Genomic DNA, 22782 nt, shown 5'->3' with positions numbered 1-22782 from the left:
CCAGGCACGTGCAGAAGGGGGGGCTTTGGGTGCTCAAGCCCCTGCCCTTTTTCAAAATGAATCAAAAGTGCCCCTCTCAGACAAATATCAATGATAATATTGTGGTCAATAAAACTAAATAAATGTAATTATTATAACATGACAATGTATACAATGGTAACGAACGGCTCAAAAGTCGGACAATTTCTGTTGAGGCGTTGCCGTAATGCGTTGCTATGGGTCGCGTGTGTTTTGATTGACAGCTGATTTTCCTCTGTTCGGAAGCGGCTCTCGAGCCAAATATGGTCCTTTCAGAGAGTGTGTGGCCTTACGGGAAAAAAGTAAACCAATATTTTTTTTTCATCCATAATCAAAGCTAATGTGTTGATTTAATTACAAATCTATATATTATATATTTTAAAGTATTACACAATTCACCAATGCCCGTTTGTCATGTATATACACCAACCAATCGTGATCTGGCAAAGCAAGTTCAAATTCCATTGGGCGATGTGAAGCGGTAATTTTCCGTTCTTATTCAGAAATCGGTTGAAAATGACATGGACAGACGAACTAACGTTTGTGGAACGATTTCCTGCGGTTTGTCTCATTTTATAAATTGCATCACTGACAAAATGGATTTTAACAAACAAATCCCTGCACAAAACCATGCAGCAGCAGCAAAAGTCGCATTAATGGTAAGTAGTGTTAAATTCACTTGTATTTATGTATATTGATACACCGTTTACTATTTCATGAAACTATCAAAGTTAACAAACCCCAAGTGCCACCGGCACCTATACAGGCCTATTATGTGAAGTGTAGGCAGGCGAAATGGTTACGTGAAAGGACTTTATTATATTACCATTTTTGAATATTATGCAGCATTATGAAAGAAGTCTCTTATGTTCATCAAGCCTGCATTTATTTGATAAAAAACAGCAATATTGTGAAATATTATTAAATTAATGGTTTTCTATTTTAAAATAATTTAAAATATAATTTATTCCTGTGATCACAGCTGTATTTTCAGCATCATTACTCCACTCTTCAGTGTCACATGATCATTCAGAAATCATTCTAATATGAGGATTTAATGTCAATGATGGAAACTGTGATACTATTTTCAAGATTCTTTTATTAATAAAAAGTTAAAAAGAACATAATGTAATAAAATTTCACAATATTAGGCTACTGTTTTTTTCTGTATTTTTGATTAAATAAATGCAGGCTTGATGAGCATAAGGATATATATATATACGTATATATATATTTTACATATTGCCCCTTTTTTACATTTGAGCCCCTGCCCCTGAAGAACTCTCTGCACGGCCCTGCTTTTTGCACGTAAATTGGCTTCTTACTTTTGACATTGAAAATGATGTATGTGTTTTTCTGAGGGATTGCCGTTTTGACAGTTTCTACCTGGACATATAGTCATATTTGATCCGTTTTACTGGGATTTTTTTTTTAAATCATCAATGTTATGTTTTAAGGAGATAAAATGGTAACTTACTTATCAACATTGATTGGTATGGCAATAAAATAATATCACATTATTTTGGCAGTTAAAGTTTTGGGTTTTTTTCTTGGAGTGACTAGTTGCCTATAAGTATTGTAAGAGGTGCAAAATTGTTATCAATGACGAGGCATGTTATCAATAACCATTTTTTTTATATATAAATGTACATTTGGTGAGGTTTTTGGGCTGGAAATCAACTTTTTGCACCTTTACAATATTTATAGGCAACTAGTCATCAAATCTTCCGCTCCATGAAACGCGTTAATACCAGTACTTTTACACTTTTACTTGAGTAAAAACCTTGAGTTGATACTTCAACTTCTACAGAAGTCTTTTTAAACCCCAGTATATATACTTCTACCGGAGTAATGAATGCGAATACTTTTGACACCTCTGACCAGTTAGAGAATACAGACCATTTCAGTGCATAGAGCCGCCTGGTTGCGGGGGCTCTAGCTTCAGAAATAGTATTCAGGACTCTTTCAGAGAGGTTCCCGGGTATCCGTTGATGGGCCATACGTGGAGGGCCCACCGTTCAGGACAAGGATGCCAGATTTTCCCTCTAGCCTGCGTGAGGAGGTCTTTCCTCTGCGGAATCGGCCATGGGCCTGTGTCTGACATGTGAGTCAGTTCGGAGACCCACATTCGGTTTTACCACAACGGGGCTATTAATAGCACTGTGGATTCGGTTTCCCTGATCTTTTTGATGGCCTGTGGCAACATCGCAATCGGAGGAAAAGCATACAGAGGGTGTCTGGGCCAGACATGGGCCAGCGCATCCCTGTGTTTGGAGAAAATATCGGGCAGTGAGCATTGTCTTCTGAGGCGAAAAGATAAATTTTCGCTTGCCGAAGGTGCTCCAAATCAACTGAATTGTCTGCGGGTGAAGGGACCATTCCCCCGGGGGAATGCCGCTTCTGGATAACATATCCAGACCCTGATTCAGGATACCTGGCACGTGAGCCGCTCTCAGGGAACTCAGGTAGTGCTCTGCCCATAAAAGGAGGAGTTTCGCCATGGAATGTAGAGAGCCTGATTTCAGACCGTCCTGGTGATTTATATAGGATACCACTGACATGTTGTCCGTTCGGACCAGGACGTGGTGACCCTTTATGTACGAAAGGAAAGCTCTCAGCGATAGGATGACCGCTATCATCACCGGGGCGCATGTGTAATAGACCCAGTTTGAGTACTGCCGAGGCCATAAGACCTAGCATCCTCTGAAAACGTTTGAGAGGAACGTACGCGCCAGCTTTGAATGACGCCGCTGTGTTCTGAATAGAGAGGCCCCGCTGTGACATAAGCCACGCCTTCATCTGTATTGAGTCTATGGCCATACCCAGGAAATATATATTCTGGGTGGGAGACATTGAACTCTTGGCGATATTGATCCTGAGACCCAAACATTCTAGATGGTTGAGGAGCTAGGACTTGTGTATCGTCAACTGTGCCTCTGATTGGGCTATGACAAGCCAATCATCGAGGTAGTTGAGTATCCGCATGCCTTTCAGCCTCAGTGGGGCTAAGGCTGCGTCCATGCACTTTGTAAAAGTGCGAGGCGCCAGGGATAACCCGAATGGCAGGACTGTGTATTGGTAAGCCTGACCCTTGAAGGGGAATCTCAAGAATGGCCTGTGACGGGGTGCTATCTGAATGTGAAAGTAGGCATCTTTCAGGTCGACTGTGAAAAACCAATCCCCCGGGCTAATGTGCACGAAGATTTGTTTCACTGTCAGCATCTTGAACGAGCGCGTCATAAGTGCTTTGTTCAGATGTCTGAGATCTAGGATGGGCCTGAGGCCACCATTCAATTTTTCGGGACGAGGAGGTGGCGACTGGCTAGTCTGGCCTGTCATTTTCTCAAAGGCAGAGAAAGACAGCCAGAACTCGGTTTTACACCGATCAACATTTCTATCCACTTGGGGACAATATTCAGGCTAGGGGAACTCATATTAATGTTGAAATACCTCATAAAATGAAAATTTCATGCCATGGGACCTTTAAGCTAAATCAGCTTGCCATACAGGTGTGTTGAATCAGGGTTTGATCTGAACTCTGCAGGTAGGTTGATCTTCAGGATTGGGCCTCCCTGCATTAAGGTATTAAATATTGCGTGTCTGCCTGTATTTAGAAGTAGTGCTTTGCTGCCATCTTATGGGTGAGTAATGCATTGTCACAATAAATTCACATGCCCATTGTCCAAGGCTGCTAGGTTCTCTGTTTGCTGTAGTTGCTATAGTGAATAAAACCTTTTTATTTGCAACTGATCTGTGGGCTTTTCTAACAATGAACATTAAAATGTATAAAACAAATTAATAATATGCTAGAATGGGTAACAGGGTTGCAAATTTAGCTTTAATTTGAGACAGAAATTATGTTTTGTGGTTATTATTACAATTATATAGTCCTGTAAATTGAAATATTTATATATATAATCTGGTATATAATATTTTTGTTGCATATTATGATGTTTGAATTCAGCCGCTATCAGTGTCTGTATCAGCAGGTGTTTGGTTCTGATGCTGTATATAACATGCGGTGCTTCCTCTCTCTGAAATCTTCAAAGACTCCCAAATGATGTGTGACTATTTTTTGCATCTGGCAGGTGTGTGTGTGTGTGTGTGTGTGTGTGTGTGTGTGTGTGTGTGTGTGTGTGTGTGTGTGTGTGTGTGTGTGTGTGTGTGTGTGTGTGTGTGTGTGTGTGTGTGTGTGTGTGTGTGTGTGTGTGTGTGTGTGTGTGTGTGTGTGTGTGTGTGTGTGTGTGTGTGTGTGTGTGTGTGTGTGTGTGTGTGTGTGTGTGTGTGTGTGCATCCTCACTGAAGTGTCTTGATATGGAGGAGGAGTTATTTTCAGAACTGACGTATTTTTTATATATATGGTGAAAATCAGAAATGCCTCCTCTGATTTGTCACTGCAGTTGTTTGATGGTTTCCTCTGTTGTGTCTAATAAGGTAATGATGAACCTGATTGGAAAGTTTTAGGGCTCTCCTCTTTAGGAGGGCTGACAGTACCCAGTTTCTTCAGTGTCTTAGAGGAACAGAAAAGAAACTTGTGCTGCGTTCTGGGCTGATGAAATGGCGTGTGTCCGACATAAGACAATGATGAGGAATCTGATGTTTCTAATCAAACTCATCACCGCTGGTAAGTTTATACTTTCAGTTGAGGAAGAAATTATCTCAATTCAAACATTTATATGCAATAAGATACTGCAGCTGCTTGCTGTCTAACTGGCACATATTATTTATATTTTGTGCTTTGTTGTTAATTATTTTTTTTCCTTCTTTCTCTCTCGCAGTCTGTAATTTTTCTGTTGCACAAAAGGACATTGTGAATGTGAGGTTGGTTGGTGGTCACAGTCGCTGTGCTGGTAGAGTGGAGGTTCTTCATAGAGGTCAGTGGGGAACAGTGTGTGGTTTTGGCTGGGATATGTCTGAAGCGTCAGTGGTGTGTAGAGAGCTGGACTGTGGAGAACCTGTAGATGCTCTGGGTGATGCGTACTTTGGACCAGGATCAGGACGAGTCTGGATGAATGATGTCATGTGTACTGGATCAGAGTCTACACTAAAGAACTGTGGGTCATCAGGATGGGGTAAAAACACCTGTAATCATAGTAAAGATGCTGGAGTCATCTGCTCAGGTAAACTGCTCCATTTTGCACCATAATATTACATCGCTAAAAATAGCCCTGCTCTTCACAAACTTCATAAAATGTAAAAAAAAAAAAAAAAAAAAAATGTATACACAGCATTCAAAAGTTTCAGTAAGATTGTTTTTGAAAAAAGTTGCTTATGCCCACCATAAACAGTACTATTATTACAGTTACAAATAACTGTTTTCTATTTTACCCCTGTCTTCAGTGTCACATGATCCTCCAAATCTGAGATTTGACAGTTGAAAATGGTTGTGCTGTAATTCATTTTAATGAATTCTTTGAGTTTAAAGCATTTATTTGAAACAGAAATATTTTGTATTATTCTAAATTACTTTACTGTCATTTTACAGTCATTAAACAATTGAATGCATCTTTGCTGAATATTTTTTCCCCAAACTAAATCTTACTGTCCTCAAATCACAACTAAGTTTAAACACTCATTCACTGCTGTTTCTCTGTATCTCACTTAAACGTGTATGCTAATAAATAAATAAAAAATGTAATATCTTTTTCACTTTTTAAAATTTTTAGATTTTAATTGTCTTTTTTTAATATACAACATGTGGTGTTTCTCTTACAAATAAAATATGATATTAGAAATCTATAAAATATTTTTTCATGCATTGTGTACAACAAGTTTCTTTCTTTCTTTCTTTCTTTCTTTCTTTCTTTTAATCATTTAAATGATCTGGATTCTTTCAGAAGTCAGGCTGGTTGGAGGTTCTCGCTGCTCTGGGAGGTTAGAGATACTTGATGGTCAGTCATGGGTGTCAGTGTGTGCTGCTGCCTTTGACCAGCAGGATGCAGAGGTTGTGTGTAGAGAGCTGGACTGTGGAGCTCCTGTACAGGTGCTGGGAGAAGCTGCTTTTGGTAAAGGAGACGCTCAGATGTGGACACAAGAGATTCAGTGCAGAGGAAACGAGTCTCAGATTCACTTCTGTCCAACATCACCATCACATCAACACAACTGTTCTCATGATAGTGATGTTGGACTGGTGTGTGCAGGTTAAAGTGGAATTATTTTACTTAAAATCTATACTATACTATAAAACTATCTATACTACTATAAAATCTAATGTGAAATCTTTGACTGAAAGATTTTATCTCTCTCTCTCTCTTTGTGTGATTATTTTAACTCTTTCTTTTTCTAACTTTTAATTATTATCTCTCCTTCTTTGTTTACTATACAGTCCATGTGAATGTGAGGTTGGTTGGTGGTCACAGTCGCTGTGCTGGTAGAGTGGAGGTTCTTCATAGAGGTCAGTGGAGAACAGTGTGTGATGAGGACTGGGATATGGCTGATGCTGCAGTGGTGTGTAGAGAGCTGGACTGTGGAGAACCTGTAGATGCTCTGGGTGATGCTCATTTTGGACCAGGATCAGGACCAATCTGGATGAGTTTTGTCACTTGTACTGGATCAGAGTCCACACTGAAGAACTGTGGATCAACAGGATGGGGTAAAAGCAACTGTAATCATACTGATGATTCTGGAGTCATCTGCTCAGGTAAACAGCTTTGTACAGTACCTCACCTTGATATTACATTACTAAAATTGTCCTCTTTTCACCAAAAAGTATTTAAATTTTAATTCTGTTGTTGAGGAAATCATATATTTTTCTTGTGGCAACGAGTTTAATGCATAAAACTATCATCAGGTGATCATCAGGGATAATCAGAAAGGGATATTCACTCCTAGAAAAAAAGGTTCAGTGGGTTTCTGTTTGGATTCTTGACTCAATTTTAAATGACCCTTTTGCCAAAAAGGTTCTATAAAAGGAGAAATATCTTAAACCAGCGGTTCTCTAACCTCTCCTGGAGAACCACCAGCCCTGCACATTTTGTTTGTCTCCCTCATCCATCATACATGATTCAACTCATGAGCTCATTAGTAGAGACTACAAGACCTGAAATGTGTGTGTCAGATATAGGGAGACATTAAAAAATATGCAGCGCTGGTGGTACTCCAGGATATTTTTGAGAACCGCTGTCTTAACCAATTGCATAATATTTACATTTTTAACAGTGAGTCCCAGGGAGGCAAACAAAGTGGGCCTCCTATAAGGGCATAATGAATATATAGGCAAGATAGAATCGGGCCATATGATTCTAGAAACTATGACCGGGTCTTATAGTTATGTAGTATAACTCATGCTTGTGAACACAGTTTATATGTGTATAACAGGAAGACTGGAAGAAATCGGGTCTTAGTTAATAATAACAGGCAATACCTATTAAATCGAGAGAATCCCAGCTTGTAGAGCAGGGACTTCCAGTTTATAAAATCTGATAAAAGTGGACGGAGAGGCCCAGCCTGCCGTCCCACAGATATCTTCCAGCGGTATGCCACATGACGTGCCTACGACGAGGCCATGCCTCTGGTAGAATGGGCTTTAATGCCTATAGGGCAAACGAGACCTTATACTTATAAGCCAGTGAGATAGCGTCTACTACCCAGTGTGACAGTCTCTGCTTCGTGACAGCATAACCTTTAGTGCGGCCACTGAAGCACACGAAGAGCTGTTCTGACTGCCTGAAAGGGGCGGAACGCTCTAGATACAGTCTCAGCGCTCTAACTGGGCAGAGCAGATTTGCGTCCTTTTCGTCTTGTGACGCGGGCAGGGCCAATAGAGAAATGACCTGTGCCCTAAAGGCAGTGGAAAGCACTTTAGGAACATAACCATGTCTTGGCTTGAGGATGACCCTGGAGTCGGTAGGCCCAAACTCAAGACAGGAAGCACTCGCAGAGAGTGCGTGTAAATCAACCACTCGCTTGACTGAGGCCAGTGCCAGCAGAAAGGCGGTTTTGAGTGAGAGGTGCTTTATGCTCACAGACTGAAGCGGTTCAAAGGGGGAGCCCTTCATAGCTTCTGACACTGTGGCAAGGTCCCATATAGGGACTGGGGGGAGGTTGCGAGGCGAGTTCAGCCTCCTGGCCCCTTTAAGAAAGCGTACAATAAGCTCGCTTTTCCCCCGTGATTGTCCCGCGACCTAAGCTGGATAAGCTGCTATGGCTGCAACGTATACTTTGAGCATGTAGGGGGAACGACCCACGTCCATTAGCTCTTGAAGGAAGGCGAGCACTTCTGCCACCTCGCACAAGTGTGCATCGAGGTTTCGTGCTGTACACCAGTTACAGAGGTGTCAAGTAACGAAGTACAAATACTTTGTTACCTTACTTAAGTAGACATTTTGAGTATCTATACTTTACTGGAGTAATTATTTTTCAACCTACTTTTTACTTCTACTCCTTAAATTTTCAAGCAATTATCTGTACTTTCTAATCCTTACATTTTAAAAATAGCCTCGTTACTCCTATTCCATTTCGGCATGTTTTCATTCCGGCTTGTCATAAAAAAAAAAAAAAACTATCCAGATAAATCGCGCCATCCGGACAGAGTGAATTTGATTGTGGTTGGATGAGAAGGATAAACACAAACCATTCCGACACCCTATTGGGTTGTACGCGATCAATCACGCCTGCACCTGCACAAATCATACACAGTGTTGCCAGATAGGGCGGGTTCTCGCCGACGAGCACGCACTTTCAGCCAATCAGCGATCAGCAGGCAGACGTGCTCATTCATGACTTTAGCCGGGTTTTCAGCGCGATAACTTTAGCTGAATATTCCAGTGATCGCTATGCCAGTGGCATAAATATACAGTAAGTTGAATCTACAGTAAAGAGTGGGAGAGTGACTCAACTCTCAAACGTGAATTACACCTATGACTCGAAGACTCTTTATAAATATAACCGTGACTCCTGTCCATCATCATATACACACTCAGGACATCTGCAACTAGCAACCCCGACAGATGCTGAAAGAGCTTTAAATCAAGATTAATCTCTTTGACTGTGCTAAGTGCATGTGCAATGTACTTCACGAAAGACATACTGTAGTTTTGTCAAAGCAAAGTGCAACACAAAGGTAAGCGCATTGTTGTTATTTATTTGTTGGCGGATTATTGTACAGTATCAATGAATTATGCATTTTGGCAGTGGTGTGTGCATTAACATGTGAAATGCCTGTTATTGCTTTTTCCAATCTCTATAGGCCTATTAGGCACTTTTTGCCAGGCACGTGCAGAAGGGGGGGCTTTGGGTGCTCAAGCCCCTGCCCTTTTTCAAAATGAATCAAAAGTGCCCCTCTCAGACAAATATCAATGATAATATTGTGGTCAATAAAACTAAATAAATGTAATTATTATAACATGACAATGTATACAATGGTAACGAACGGCTCAAAAGTCGGACAATTTCTGTTGAGGCGTTGCCGTAATGCGTTGCTATGGGTCGCGTGTGTTTTGATTGACAGCTGATTTTCCTCTGTTCGGAAGCGGCTCTCGAGCCAAATATGGTCCTTTCAGAGAGTGTGTGGCCTTACGGGAAAAAAGTAAACCAATATTTTTTTTTCATCCATAATCAAAGCTAATGTGTTGATTTAATTACAAATCTATATATTATATATTTTAAAGTATTACACAATTCACCAATGCCCGTTTGTCATGTATATACACCAACCAATCGTGATCTGGCAAAGCAAGTTCAAATTCCATTGGGCGATGTGAAGCGGTAATTTTCCGTTCTTATTCAGAAATCGGTTGAAAATGACATGGACAGACGAACTAACGTTTGTGGAACGATTTCCTGCGGTTTGTCTCATTTTATAAATTGCATCACTGACAAAATGGATTTTAACAAACAAATCCCTGCACAAAACCATGCAGCAGCAGCAAAAGTCGCATTAATGGTAAGTAGTGTTAAATTCACTTGTATTTATGTATATTGATACACCGTTTACTATTTCATGAAACTATCAAAGTTAACAAACCCCAAGTGCCACCGGCACCTATACAGGCCTATTATGTGAAGTGTAGGCAGGCGAAATGGTTACGTGAAAGGACTTTATTATATTACCATTTTTGAATATTATGCAGCATTATGAAAGAAGTCTCTTATGTTCATCAAGCCTGCATTTATTTGATAAAAAACAGCAATATTGTGAAATATTATTAAAATAATGGTTTTCTATTTTAAAATAATTTAAAATATAATTTATTCCTGTGATCACAGCTGTATTTTCAGCATCATTACTCCACTCTTCAGTGTCACATGATCATTCAGAAATCATTCTAATATGAGGATTTAATGTCAATGATGGAAACTGTGATACTATTTTCAAGATTCTTTTATTAATAAAAAGTTAAAAAGAACATAATGTAATAAAATTTCACAATATTAGGCTACTGTTTTTTTCTGTATTTTTGATTAAATAAATGCAGGCTTGATGAGCATAAGGATATATATATATACGTATATATATATTTTACATATTGCCCCTTTTTTACATTTGAGCCCCTGCCCCTGAAGAACTCTCTGCACGGCCCTGCTTTTTGCACGTAAATTGGCTTCTTACTTTTGACATTGAAAATGATGTATGTGTTTTTCTGAGGGATTGACAGTTTCTACCTGGACATATAGTCATATTTGATCCGTTTTACTGGGATTTTTTTTTTAAATCATCAATGTTATGTTTTAAGGAGATAAAATGGTAACTTACTTATCAACATTGATTGGTATGGCAATAAAATAATATCACATTATTTTGGCAGTTAAAGTTTTGGGTTTTTTTCTTGGAGTGACTAGTTGCCTATAAGTATTGTAAGAGGTGCAAAATTGTTATCAATGACGAGGCATGTTATCAATAACCATTTTTTTTATATATAAATGTACATTTGGTGAGGTTTTTGGGCTGGAAATCAACTTTTTGCACCTTTACAATATTTATAGGCAACTAGTCATCAAATCTTCCGCTCCATGAAACGCGTTAATACCAGTACTTTTACACTTTTACTTGAGTAAAAACCTTGAGTTGATACTTCAACTTCTACAGAAGTCTTTTTAAACCCCAGTATATATACTTCTACCGGAGTAATGAATGCGAATACTTTTGACACCTCTGACCAGTTAGAGAATACAGACCATTTCAGTGCATAGAGCCGCCTGGTTGCGGGGGCTCTAGCTTCAGAAATAGTATTCAGGACTCTTTCAGAGAGGTTCCCGGGTATCCGTTGATGGGCCATACGTGGAGGGCCCACCGTTCAGGACAAGGATGCCAGATTTTCCCTCTAGCCTGCGTGAGGAGGTCTTTCCTCTGCGGAATCGGCCATGGGCCTGTGTCTGACATGTGAGTCAGTTCGGAGACCCACATTCGGTTTTACCACAACGGGGCTATTAATAGCACTGTGGATTCGGTTTCCCTGATCTTTTTGATGGCCTGTGGCAACATCGCAATCGGAGGAAAAGCATACAGAGGGTGTCTGGGCCAGACATGGGCCAGCGCATCCCTGTGTTTGGAGAAAATATCGGGCAGTGAGCATTGTCTTCTGAGGCGAAAAGATAAATTTTCGCTTGCCGAAGGTGCTCCAAATCAACTGAATTGTCTGCGGGTGAAGGGACCATTCCCCCGGGGGAATGCCGCTTCTGGATAACATATCCAGACCCTGATTCAGGATACCTGGCACGTGAGCCGCTCTCAGGGAACTCAGGTAGTGCTCTGCCCATAAAAGGAGGAGTTTCGCCATGGAATGTAGAGAGCCTGATTTCAGACCGTCCTGGTGATTTATATAGGATACCACTGACATGTTGTCCGTTCGGACCAGGACGTGGTGACCCTTTATGTACGAAAGGAAAGCTCTCAGCGATAGGATGACCGCTATCATCACCGGGGCGCATGTGTAATAGACCCAGTTTGAGTACTGCCGAGGCCATAAGACCTAGCATCCTCTGAAAACGTTTGAGAGGAACGTACGCGCCAGCTTTGAATGACGCCGCTGTGTTCTGAATAGAGAGGCCCCGCTGTGACATAAGCCACGCCTTCATCTGTATTGAGTCTATGGCCATACCCAGGAAATATATATTCTGGGTGGGAGACATTGAACTCTTGGCGATATTGATCCTGAGACCCAAACATTCTAGATGGTTGAGGAGCTAGGACTTGTGTATCGTCAACTGTGCCTCTGATTGGGCTATGACAAGCCAATCATCGAGGTAGTTGAGTATCCGCATGCCTTTCAGCCTCAGTGGGGCTAAGGCTGCGTCCATGCACTTTGTAAAAGTGCGAGGCGTCAGGGATAACCCGAATGGCAGGACTGTGTATTGGTAAGCCTGACCCTTGAAGGGGAATCTCAAGAATGGCCTGTGACGGGGTGCTATCTGAATGTGAAAGTAGGCATCTTTCAGGTCGACTGTGAAAAACCAATCCCCCGGGCTAATGTGCACGAAGATTTGTTTCACTGTCAGCATCTTGAACGAGCGCGTCATAAGTGCTTTGTTCAGATGTCTGAGATCTAGGATGGGCCTGAGGCCACCATTCAATTTTTCGGGACGAGGAGGTGGCGACTGTAAAAGCCTGACTCACTTTGTGTCGGGTGCACGGCTTCCACCGCTCCCTTTTCCAACAGTTTCGACACCTCGGCACGGAGCACGTGACTCATGCTGCTTTTCATGGAGGTTTCGACCATGGCGCGAAAGCACGGGGGTCTGCGAGCAAACTGTAGTGAGTAACCTCGTTTTATTATGTTCAACACCCTATTTGATATACCAGGAATGGCCTGCCAGGCCTGGGCTCGTGAAGCCAAGGGTTGAATTAGATTCGGGGGAGGGCCGCTTAGTAATAGGGACCCGGTAACCCGGTTGCTTTGTGCTGTAACACTGAGTTTGTAACACTGTGGAGATAGTGTTTAAATTTGGAGGCGCAGATTTGCAGTGGGCGAAACAATTGCCTGGTGCGAGTGCGCTGTGTGAAAAGTGATTGGTTGCAGGGGTGCATACTGTAAAGTGGGCACATTTCCTACATAGACAAAGCTCTTTTTGTGATTCATTGTAATAATGTGCAGTGGCGCGCACTGTGTAGTGGGCGCAAACTTACATTTAAAGTACTCACGGCGCAAGCCGGTGAGGAAGTCCACAGGGGTAAACGCGCAACAGCGTTAGTGTGCAGACGAGCGTGTTTGACCACAGGCTAATTGACTGCAATATTAACATCTCCAGCCACCTGAACTAAGGGAACTGGGAGAATGTAAGGAAGTCCGAGTGGTATGGAAGCCATTTTACAATGCTGTTATGCTCTAGTCTAGACTGAGAGCGCAACGAGCGTGTTTGACCACAGGCTAGTTGACTGCAATATTTACATCTCCAGTCACCTGAACCAAGGGAACTGGGAGAATATAAGGAAGTCCATGGTGGTAATCCGGCCGCGGCGGGATATGAGTGATTTTGTGGCACTGAATTAACAGTGCTTATGCAGGGGTAGTGGACACATTGCCTACAGTGTTGATCCTCTCCAGCCGCCTGAATAGAGGGGACTGGGAGAAGTTGAGTGATTTTGTGGCGCTGAATTAACAGTGCTTATGCATGGGTGCATACTGTATAGTGGACATATTGCCTACAGTGTTGAACCTCTCCAGCCGCCTGAATAGAGGGGACTGGGAGAAGTGATAGAGTGAAAAAGGCGCAGGGCTTGGCAGCCATATTACGACGCCGTTATGCTCTAGACAGTGAGCGTGTGCTATAACGTAAGTCGCGGTCTAGTCAGCGAACGTGCGGTGTGGAGAGGGCGCGCGCGCTGTCATAACAAGGCAGCCATTTTACAACTCCCTTGGTAGTAAGCGCGCGCTGCAGTGAGAACGGCTATGACGTAAGCCGCATTCTCGACATAAACAGCAGCTCGAGTTCGCTCGTCTAACTCACTCTAGCATTATCTGTCCGTGTCGCTTCTTCCGTGCGGCGGGACGAGAGAAGAAGAAGAGTGAGGAGAGCTCCGTCTGTCTGCGGCACTTCTCAGCACGGCGGGAGGGAGCGAGAGAGAGAAGAGGAGAGCTTCGGCTTGAATTCGCTCATATACTCTAGCATTCTCTGTCCGCAGCGCTTCTTCCGCGTGGCGGGACGATAGAAGAGGAAGGGTGAGGAGAGCTCCATCTGTCCGTGACGCTTATTAACGCGGCGGGAGGGAGCGAGAGAAGAGGAAGAGTGAGGAGAGCTTCGGCTTGAGTTCGCTCGTCTACTCTAGCATTCTCTGTCCGCGGCGCTTCTTCCGCGCGGCGGGACGAGAAAAGAGGAAGAGAGGAGAGGAGAGCTTCTTCTCAGCGCGGCGGAAACGAGAGAAGAGGAGAGCTTCGACCTGAGTTCGCTCGTATACTCTAGCATTCTCCGTCCGTGGCGCTTCTTCCGTGCGGCGGAACGAGAGAAGAGGAAGAGTGAAGCTGGTCCTGAAAACTGGCGAGCCGAGTCCTCGGGGTTGTGAAGTGGCGTTGCAACGGCAACACACACACATAGATAGACAACAGAATAAAGGATATTTAACGCCGGATGGCGCAGCTGGAACAGCAGGCGGCTGAAGGCGGAGACCAGGTGGGAATCCGGTATCCTCAGGGCTGCAGAGAAGTTCCGCTGAGTGCTTTTCAACGGCGGGGCTTCAATTCCGAAGGTCAACGAAGGTATCGCTGAAGGAGATTAAATCTGAATTCCTATGGCAGAACATGGTATTTTATAGCCTCAATATGCTAATTCTAGCGACCTTGTTCGGCGGGATTTTCTAGCGACCCCTATTGGTTCGCTCTCTCAGCCGCCTCGCCATAGGTTCCTGCAGTTGCCGCAGCACAGCCAATCAGCGCGCAGCTCGCGCTGTTCTATCTGCTGTGCAGCCGCACTGCGTTTTACATAGAAACTTTATAGAATAACGTTTTTGCTTCATATTCTCGAGAAAAGGAGTTTTCCCATAACGCAATACGAGAGACGGCGCTGTTGCGTGCTCTACAGGCTCGCTCATCCCCAATACAACGCTCCAGAGCGGTTCACAATCAATCAATAACACACATTTATGCCAGGCAATTGTTTATGAACTAATGCTGATGAATAATGACAATGTTTACTTTACGATGTTTATACAGTAATGTGTTTTAGACGGTTGTAACAATGCCTATTTTATCTGCTCATCTGAACTTGAATGAGCTCCTGCAACTGCAATAGTAAGGCACGATTTCAAAATAAGAGTCCCGGTGTATTTCCAGCTGGTTTATAAGTAAAAGTCACGCATTATATATTCGTTTTTGCTTACACAATAAACTGTATTTCATTTAATTCCCATTTAATTCATAGTCAGGAGGAAAGACCAGTATTTGACACATATTAAATAAAGTATCAGGGTTATAATAGTTAACTAAAACCATTAAAAAAAAATCTTCGTTACTTGAAATTAAATAAATGTTAACTGAAATTAAAAAAATAAATAAACAAACTTATTTGAAGCTTTAGTTTAACTTGATATACTAACTAAAACAGAAATACAAAGTTATACAAACTATATAGATGTTTTTAAAAACAAACAAAAAAGTGAATTGAGCTCTCTTTCGTGTATTTTTAATGTCAAAAACAAAATTATGTCAAAATGTCAGTTCAAGTGACAGTCGGTTATGTAATACTTAAATGCTTAATGTATTACAATTTAACTAAACTCATTAGATTTTAAGAGACTAAATCTACTGTAGATTTAGTCGACTAAAATCTTATGATATTTAGTCGACTAAAACTAGACTAAAACTAAAAACAATTCAGGTGACTAAAATATGACTAAAACTAAATGGTATTTTAGTCAAAAGACTATGACTAAAACTAAATCAAAATATGCTGTCAGTCTGTTTTTAAATTCTTAATAGATTTTAAGATTTTAATTGGTTTTTAAAAAAATAAAACACAAGTATAAAACTTATCACATTTGTCTTCCATATGAAATATGATCTTAATAATGTATAAAACATAATATTTTATATATCAAGTGTACGATTTTTTTATATTTTTATTTTTGTCCAGTGAACTTTTTAAATTAAATGTCTTGTCTTATTCAGAAGTCAGGCTGGTTGGAGGTTCTCGCTGCTCTGGGAGGTTAGAGATACTTGATGATCAGACGTGGGTGTCAGTGTGTGCTGCTGCCTTTGACCAGCAGGATGCAGAGGTTGTGTGTAGAGAGCTGGACTGTGGAGCTCCTGTACAGGTGCTGGGAGAAGCTGCTTTTGAAAAAGGAGACGCTCAGATGTGGACACAAGAGATTCAGTGCAGAGGAAATGAGTCTCAGATTCACTTCTGTCCAACATCACCATCACACGAAAACAACTGTTCTCATGGCAACAATGTTGAATTTGTGTGTGCAGGTTAAAACTAATTGTCACTTCAGATTCAAATCCCCAGATTGAAACTTTATTTCTCTCTGTTTCTTATTGTCTCTTCATCTCTCATTCTCTCTGTTCAATATATAGACGGTGCAAATGTGAGGTTGGTTGGTGGTCCCAGTCACTGTGCTGGTAGAGTGGAGGTTCTTCATAGAGGTCAGTGGGGAACAGTGTGTGGTGAGGACTGGGATATGGCTGATGCTGCAGTGGTGTGTAGAGAGCTGGACTGTGGAGAACCTGTAGATGCTCTGGGTGATGCTTATTTTGGACAAGGATCAGGACCAGTCTGGATGGATGTTGTATTATGTATTGGATCAGAGGCTACACTGAAGAACTGTTGGTCATCAGGATGGGGTAAAAGCACCTGTGATCATACTGAAGATGCTGGAGTCATTTGCTCAGGTACTGTAAACTGCTCCAAACCTCATTTTATTTTGTAACTGATTATCCGCCTGCCAGGGCCGGACTGGGACACAATTTCAGGCCGGGAAATCCTACACCCATCCAGACCGAATTTAGAAACACGGACAACCCTATTTTTTGCCTTAATAATTAAAGGCTTTATCTTGAACGGTACCCTCACTTCCCTTTTCCTTTTCTTAATTTTCCCTAATATCTCTCTGTCTCTACCTTCCAGGATCATCAGCCTCATGTACTAAGTAAAGAGGAGTACTAGTGTTATTGGAAATTTAAACTAAAACATTAATAATAATAATAATAATAATAATGCATAATATATGAATGCATGTATAACGTGTGTATTTTTCTCGTACCTGTCTCTTCTTCACCTGTCACTTTTTCTGGCCTCATGTTACAATCAGAACTGAAAATCAGCCACCTTATAATTTGTTTGCCCAGAATCTACATCTATTTTAGAAAAAATCAAAGTATTATATTTAAGACAAAATGTTGTTTTTATGCTAAAATGTAATTAAATATCCAAAATTTAGCAACACTATATTGCATACAATATGTAAAAAAAGAAAACGTTTCTTATTTTGCTTCTACTTATTTTGATAGGTTGATTATCTACACCTTCATTTGATTAAAAAAAGGGGGAAAAAGTTTTAAACCTCACAAATGGGCAGACATAGGGTGCGTCTCAATCAGCTCCCTAGTTCAGTAGTCAGCCCACGGACTGATTCCCTGACCAGTGTCCTGACTACTGAACTAGGGAGCTGATTGAGACGCACCCATAATTTTCTAAATAGTCTAAATGTCAAAAATGTATTCGGTAACACTTTATAATCTAAGGTTCATTAGTTAACTACATTCATTAACATGAACTAATAATGAAATGCACTTATAAAGCATTTATTTATCTTTGTTAATGTTAATTTCAACATTTACTAATGCATATTAAAATCTTGCTAACATTAGTAAATGCACTGTGAACTAACACGAAACAAACCAAAACGAAACAAAACGTTAACAAAGATAACTAATGCTGAATGGAGGTGTTGTTCATGTTAGTTCATATTAACTAATTTTAACTAATACAACATTTTGACTGTATCTATTTAGAAAAATATTATTGCATTATTTTTTGTTGATGTCTGCACTATCACTTCTGTCTCCCTGCTCCCAGTACCTACCATATAATTGTGAATATTTGTCTGCTAAATTACTAATGTAACTTTACACTAAATAATATTAATCTCCTTTAGCATAGGCCTACAGTATTTTAAGTGATAGTAAGTAATAGGGGCGCTACCGCTAACATTCACTAGCAGTTCAATACTAATTTAACAAAGAAAAAAAGTACAGTATTTACAGATTAAACTGACCTGCACTTGAAGCCCTGAGCAGGTCAGTAATTTTGCAACGTTTCGCTGCTGCTTCTTGGAGAGCTTTCTTTTTCTTTGCCCTTTCCCTCAGAAAAAAAAACGCTGGCTGGCAAGGCCAAATTATGCCTGCCTTATGTGGCGTTCACACCGGATGCGATTGACGCGAATAATTCGCGCTGATCGCGCGAAGGTGGATGCTTGAACATTTTGAGTTTACTCGCTTCATTCGCGCTTGAAATTTGCTTCATTCGCGTGTGACATTCACTGCACAACAGACGCGAATTCGCGTCATGGGAGGGGCTTCTGCCAGCCAACTCGTCTCGTTGAGAAATGGCTGACATGGGCTGTGTTTACATGGTTTTTTTTGTTAAAATCTACTGTTAATGTGTGACAAAACGTAGTTTTAAGACTTTTTCAGTCGATAATGTAGTTGTTAAAAACTTGCATTTAACAAAAAGAGACTGGGTTGTGTTTCATGTCATTTAATGTTATCACAGTGATAATCATATTGTCTGAACCAGATATTAATATACAGATTTTCTCCTCATTGTTGTCACTACTAGAGCAAGCTCCTGAATTGTTAATGCGGTGCGCATATCCGCCAAAGTTCAGATTTTTCAACTTGAGCAAATCGCGCGAATCGCGCGTTCAAAACGCTCAATTCGCGTCATTCGCGCCGCAGAATGCCATTTCAACTTAACATGTAAATCACTCGCACGAATCGCGTCAATCGCGTCCGGTGTAAACGCACCATTAAAGCAACCTGATCATAAATGAGAAGTGTTTTAATTTCAAAATATATATTTTTCATTTCTTTTTGCAACAATGATAGTATTTAAATTGTATACATACCTGTACACACCAGTATTCTTTTTAAATAAACAATTTGTCATTGAATTTTGTTTTGTTTGTTTGTTAATATTTCGTTTCTATTGCTTCTTTAGGAGTCAGGTTGGTTGGAGGTTCTCGCTGCTCTGGGAGGTTAGAGATACTTGATGATCAGAATTGGGTGTCAGTGTGTGCTGCTGCCTTTGACCAGCAGGATGCAGAGGTTGTGTGTAAAGAGCTGGACTGTGGAGCTCCTGCACAGATGCTGGGAGAAGCTACTTTTGGCAAAGGAGACGCTCAGATGTGGACACAAGAGATTCAGTGCAGAGGAAATGAGTCTCAGATTCACAACTGCCCAACATCACTATTAGAGGAAAACAATTGTTTACATGACAACAATGTTGAACTGATGTGTGCTGGTAAGAGCTGAATTAAGGGCAGAGACACACCAAACCGACGCCACAGAACTAGCGCTGATGAAAGCCGACTGTGTTGTCACTTCGCCTGCGTCAGGGCAAAAAAAGAGAGAACTACTAGACGACTGACAACTAGCATACGCGTTCTGTGCCTGCGTGTAAATGAGACAACTGTCTATTTCTGAAGATATATTCGTCATTCAAAAAGGGAAACCAACGCTGCAGATACACAAACCGTAAACAAAGCAGTGCGTGCTCACCGTTTTAAATATCAGTCCTGCTTATCACTTTCTTTATTCCACTCCGTTCATGTTAATATTACAATATTCACCCAGGAACACTCAGGTAAGATGATGTAAAGTTAGAACAGCCTTCTATCTGTATTGTCTTGACTTTGCTCGCTTTTTTGCTATTATTCTCGTGCACTGATTCATTCACTAATGAATCAGTCTGCCGCACACTTGAAGATTTTAAGCCCGATTTTGAGCCTGTCGGGACCCATGGCCCGATTCGAGGCTTGTCGCAACACAACATTTTGTCCAAAAAATCCTCAATTTTGTTGTGTCATTACAATTATTTTACTGCTCCTGATCGCATGTTTGATATTTACGATTTGGGATCGTGGAGGCCCTGAATGGGCTCCCTCTGACGTGAAACCAATAGGTTACTTGCTTAACCCTGGTTCTCTGATAGCAGGGTGCTTTCACACTTGGTTTGATTGCCTGGACCGAACCCGAGTTTGATTGCTCCCTCCTCTCCCTGCCCCAGGGTTGCCAGGTTTTCAAAACAAAACATGCCCAATTGCTACTCAAAACTAGCCCAAAACAAGCCTAATCGCGTTTCAGGGGGGTTCTCCGGCGATTTAGTACGATTGCGCTTTCACACTAGCAGTTTTGGTGCGCACCCGGGTTCGATTGACGTCAGAGTTCGGTACGTTTGGATGATGTGAACACGGTCTTCCAAACTCGGGTGTGCACCCACGAACCATACCAGAGTCCGCTTAGGGTGCTTTCACATCTCTATTTCGGTTCATTTGGTCCGAACCAAGGGCAATCAATTATACACACATTTTTCTGCTTTTTTGGTTCCTTTTCACCACACTGATTGCTTTGGTCCGAACCAGTTGAAACGAACCAAAATGCAGTCACATGACAACATCTACATCACTCATTGGCCATGGCTTATTGTCTAAACTGCGACTGCGCGGGCTGGTTTTGTCCCTGGCCATAATCTATTTGCTACATTGTTTGTATACACCACAATATGCAAACAATACATTTCTATAATGAAGCGCGGATGCAGCTTGAAAATCGTCTCAGTTACGACTGTAACCTTAGTTCCCTGAATAGGGAACGAGATGCTGCGTCACCGCTTTGGGAATCGCCTCTGCGTGATTGCGTCGTGAAGCACGTATGTAATCACTCCAATAGAGAGACGGAACGCCATGGGCGGGTGACGTCATAGACCCGGAACTATAAAGCATACCGGCAAACACACGCCTTCAGCTTCTGAAATGGGATGAAACAAGGCGTTTTCAGGCATGCGGGGAGTATGGCAGGGTGACACAGCGTCTCGTTCCCTATTCAGGGAACTAAGGTTACAGTCGTAACTGAGACGTTCCCTTTCAAGGGAACTCGAGCTGCGTCACCGCATTGGGAACAAGACTATACCCATGCCCCCATAGGAGCCGGATGCCCGCTTGTGACAATGTCAGGGCGAGCACCCGAGCCCCAGGAGTAGCACAGATGTCGAGCTCGAAGAACCTGACAAAAGTGAGTGGAGAGGAACATCCTGCTGCATCACAAACATCCTGCAGGGAACCCCCGCCAAAAATGCCCAAGAGGCAGCCATACTCCTGGTGGAGTTGGTCCGGACAGCCAAAGGAGAAGGCTGCCGGGCCGCCACATAAGCAAGCCTCGACTACCCACTTGCTCTTCCTCTGCTTTGAGACTGCCCCCCTCCCCCCCTCGAGGGAGGCCTGTAACAAACAACGGCTGTTCTGAAATTTTCCACAGGGCAGATCTGCGGAATTAAGCACCTAGTGCATGAACAGGGCAAAGCAGATAGTCTTCCTGGTCTGACGTCAGAAACGGAGGACAAGAGGCCTGCAGTGCTAAGGGTCTCACAGGATTAGTGGGAACCTAGGAACATGAACCAGCCTAGAATGTAGGAAGGCCTCAGCCAACCGGGAGTAAATTCCAAGCACGAGGGTGCAACAGAAAGCAACTTCTCAGAAACTTCCTCGAGCGGCTCAAAGGGAGCCTCGGAAAGACCTTGAAGGACCACAGAAAGGTCCCAGGCCAGCACCCTGGTGCGTACTGCAGGTCTCAACCTCAAAGTGTCACGGAGGAAACGAGTAACCAGAGGGTGTCGCCCCAAAGAAACACCACTCAAAGGAGTGTGGTAAGCTGCTAAGGCCGCCACGTACACTTTTTATGTGGAGGGAGCTAACCCAGCGGAGAACCTCTTCTGCAGGAACTCCAGCACCGTGCTCGCAGGGCAGTTAACTGGATCCCACAAGCGATCTCTACACCAAAAGGTGAAGAGTCTCCACTTCAGTGCATACAGTTTCCTCGTGGAGGGAGCTCTAGAGTGTAGAATGGTCTCAACAACCTCGGTTGAGAGACCAGAACTTATGAGCTGGGCCCCCTCAGAGGCCAAGCCCACAGTTTCCACAACTCTGGGCAAGGGTGTACGAAGACATCGCCCGCCTGAGAGAGAAGGTCCCTCCTGAGCGGAATCTCCAGGGGAGAGCCGTCGAGGAGAGACACGATGTCCGAGAACCATACTCTGCCCAGCCAGAACGGGGCTACTCACAGTAGACGGGCCCTGTCCCGGCGCACTCTCTCTAGAACTCCCGGAAGCAGAGCAATCGGGGGACATGCGTACAGGGGCAGCCTCGGCAACTCCTGTACCATAGCATCCAGTCCGAAAGGAGCTGGAGGTGCTAGGAAGAACCACAGACGACAATGAGAATTCTTGTGAGTGGCGAACAGGTCCAATTGAGCCCTGCCAAGTCTCTCCCAAAGGAGCTCCACCACCTTGGTGTGGAGTCTCCACTCCCCGGGCCTCGGCCCCTGCCTCAACAGGATGTCTGCTTCCACATTCAACTGCCCAGGAATGTACATAGCCCTCACTGAGAGCAGTTTACCCTGGGACCAGAGGAAAATAAGGAAGCGCCAACTTGTATAACTGGCGAGACTTCAGACCCCTCTGATGGTTGATGTAAGAGACCACCGATATGCTGTCTGTGCGAACGAGCACATGATGGCCCCTGATATATGGCAGGAAGTGCTTCAGAGCCTGAAACACTGCCAGCATTTCTAGACAATTTATGTGCCACGAATGATGGTGTTCCTGCCATAACCACTCATG

At 42.6% G+C, this 22782-nt stretch overlaps 1 protein-coding gene across 1 annotated transcript in view; it reads left to right on the top strand.

The window, feature by feature from the left end:
- The window catches only part of LOC307126079 (scavenger receptor cysteine-rich type 1 protein M130-like), a gene marked incomplete at its 5' end in the record, with an annotated part of 51820 nt that overhangs the window by 2776 nt on the left and 26262 nt on the right, over nucleotides 1–22782 (top strand). Inside the window, 3 exons of the mRNA XM_079816451.1 lie at nucleotides 5856–6152; nucleotides 6344–6658; nucleotides 16056–16352. Coding sequence (XP_079672577.1) covers nucleotides 5856–6152; nucleotides 6344–6658; nucleotides 16056–16352 — 909 coding nt within the window. The remainder of the gene's footprint in view (nucleotides 1–5855; nucleotides 6153–6343; nucleotides 6659–16055; nucleotides 16353–22782) is intronic.

Source organism: Gobio gobio, assembly GCF_949357685.1.
Source record: "Gobio gobio genome assembly, chromosome: 5".
Lineage (NCBI taxonomy): Eukaryota > Metazoa > Chordata > Actinopteri > Cypriniformes > Gobionidae > Gobio > Gobio gobio.
Note: the sequence above shows the minus strand (reverse complement) of the source record. Positions and strands in the feature narration are given on the sequence as shown.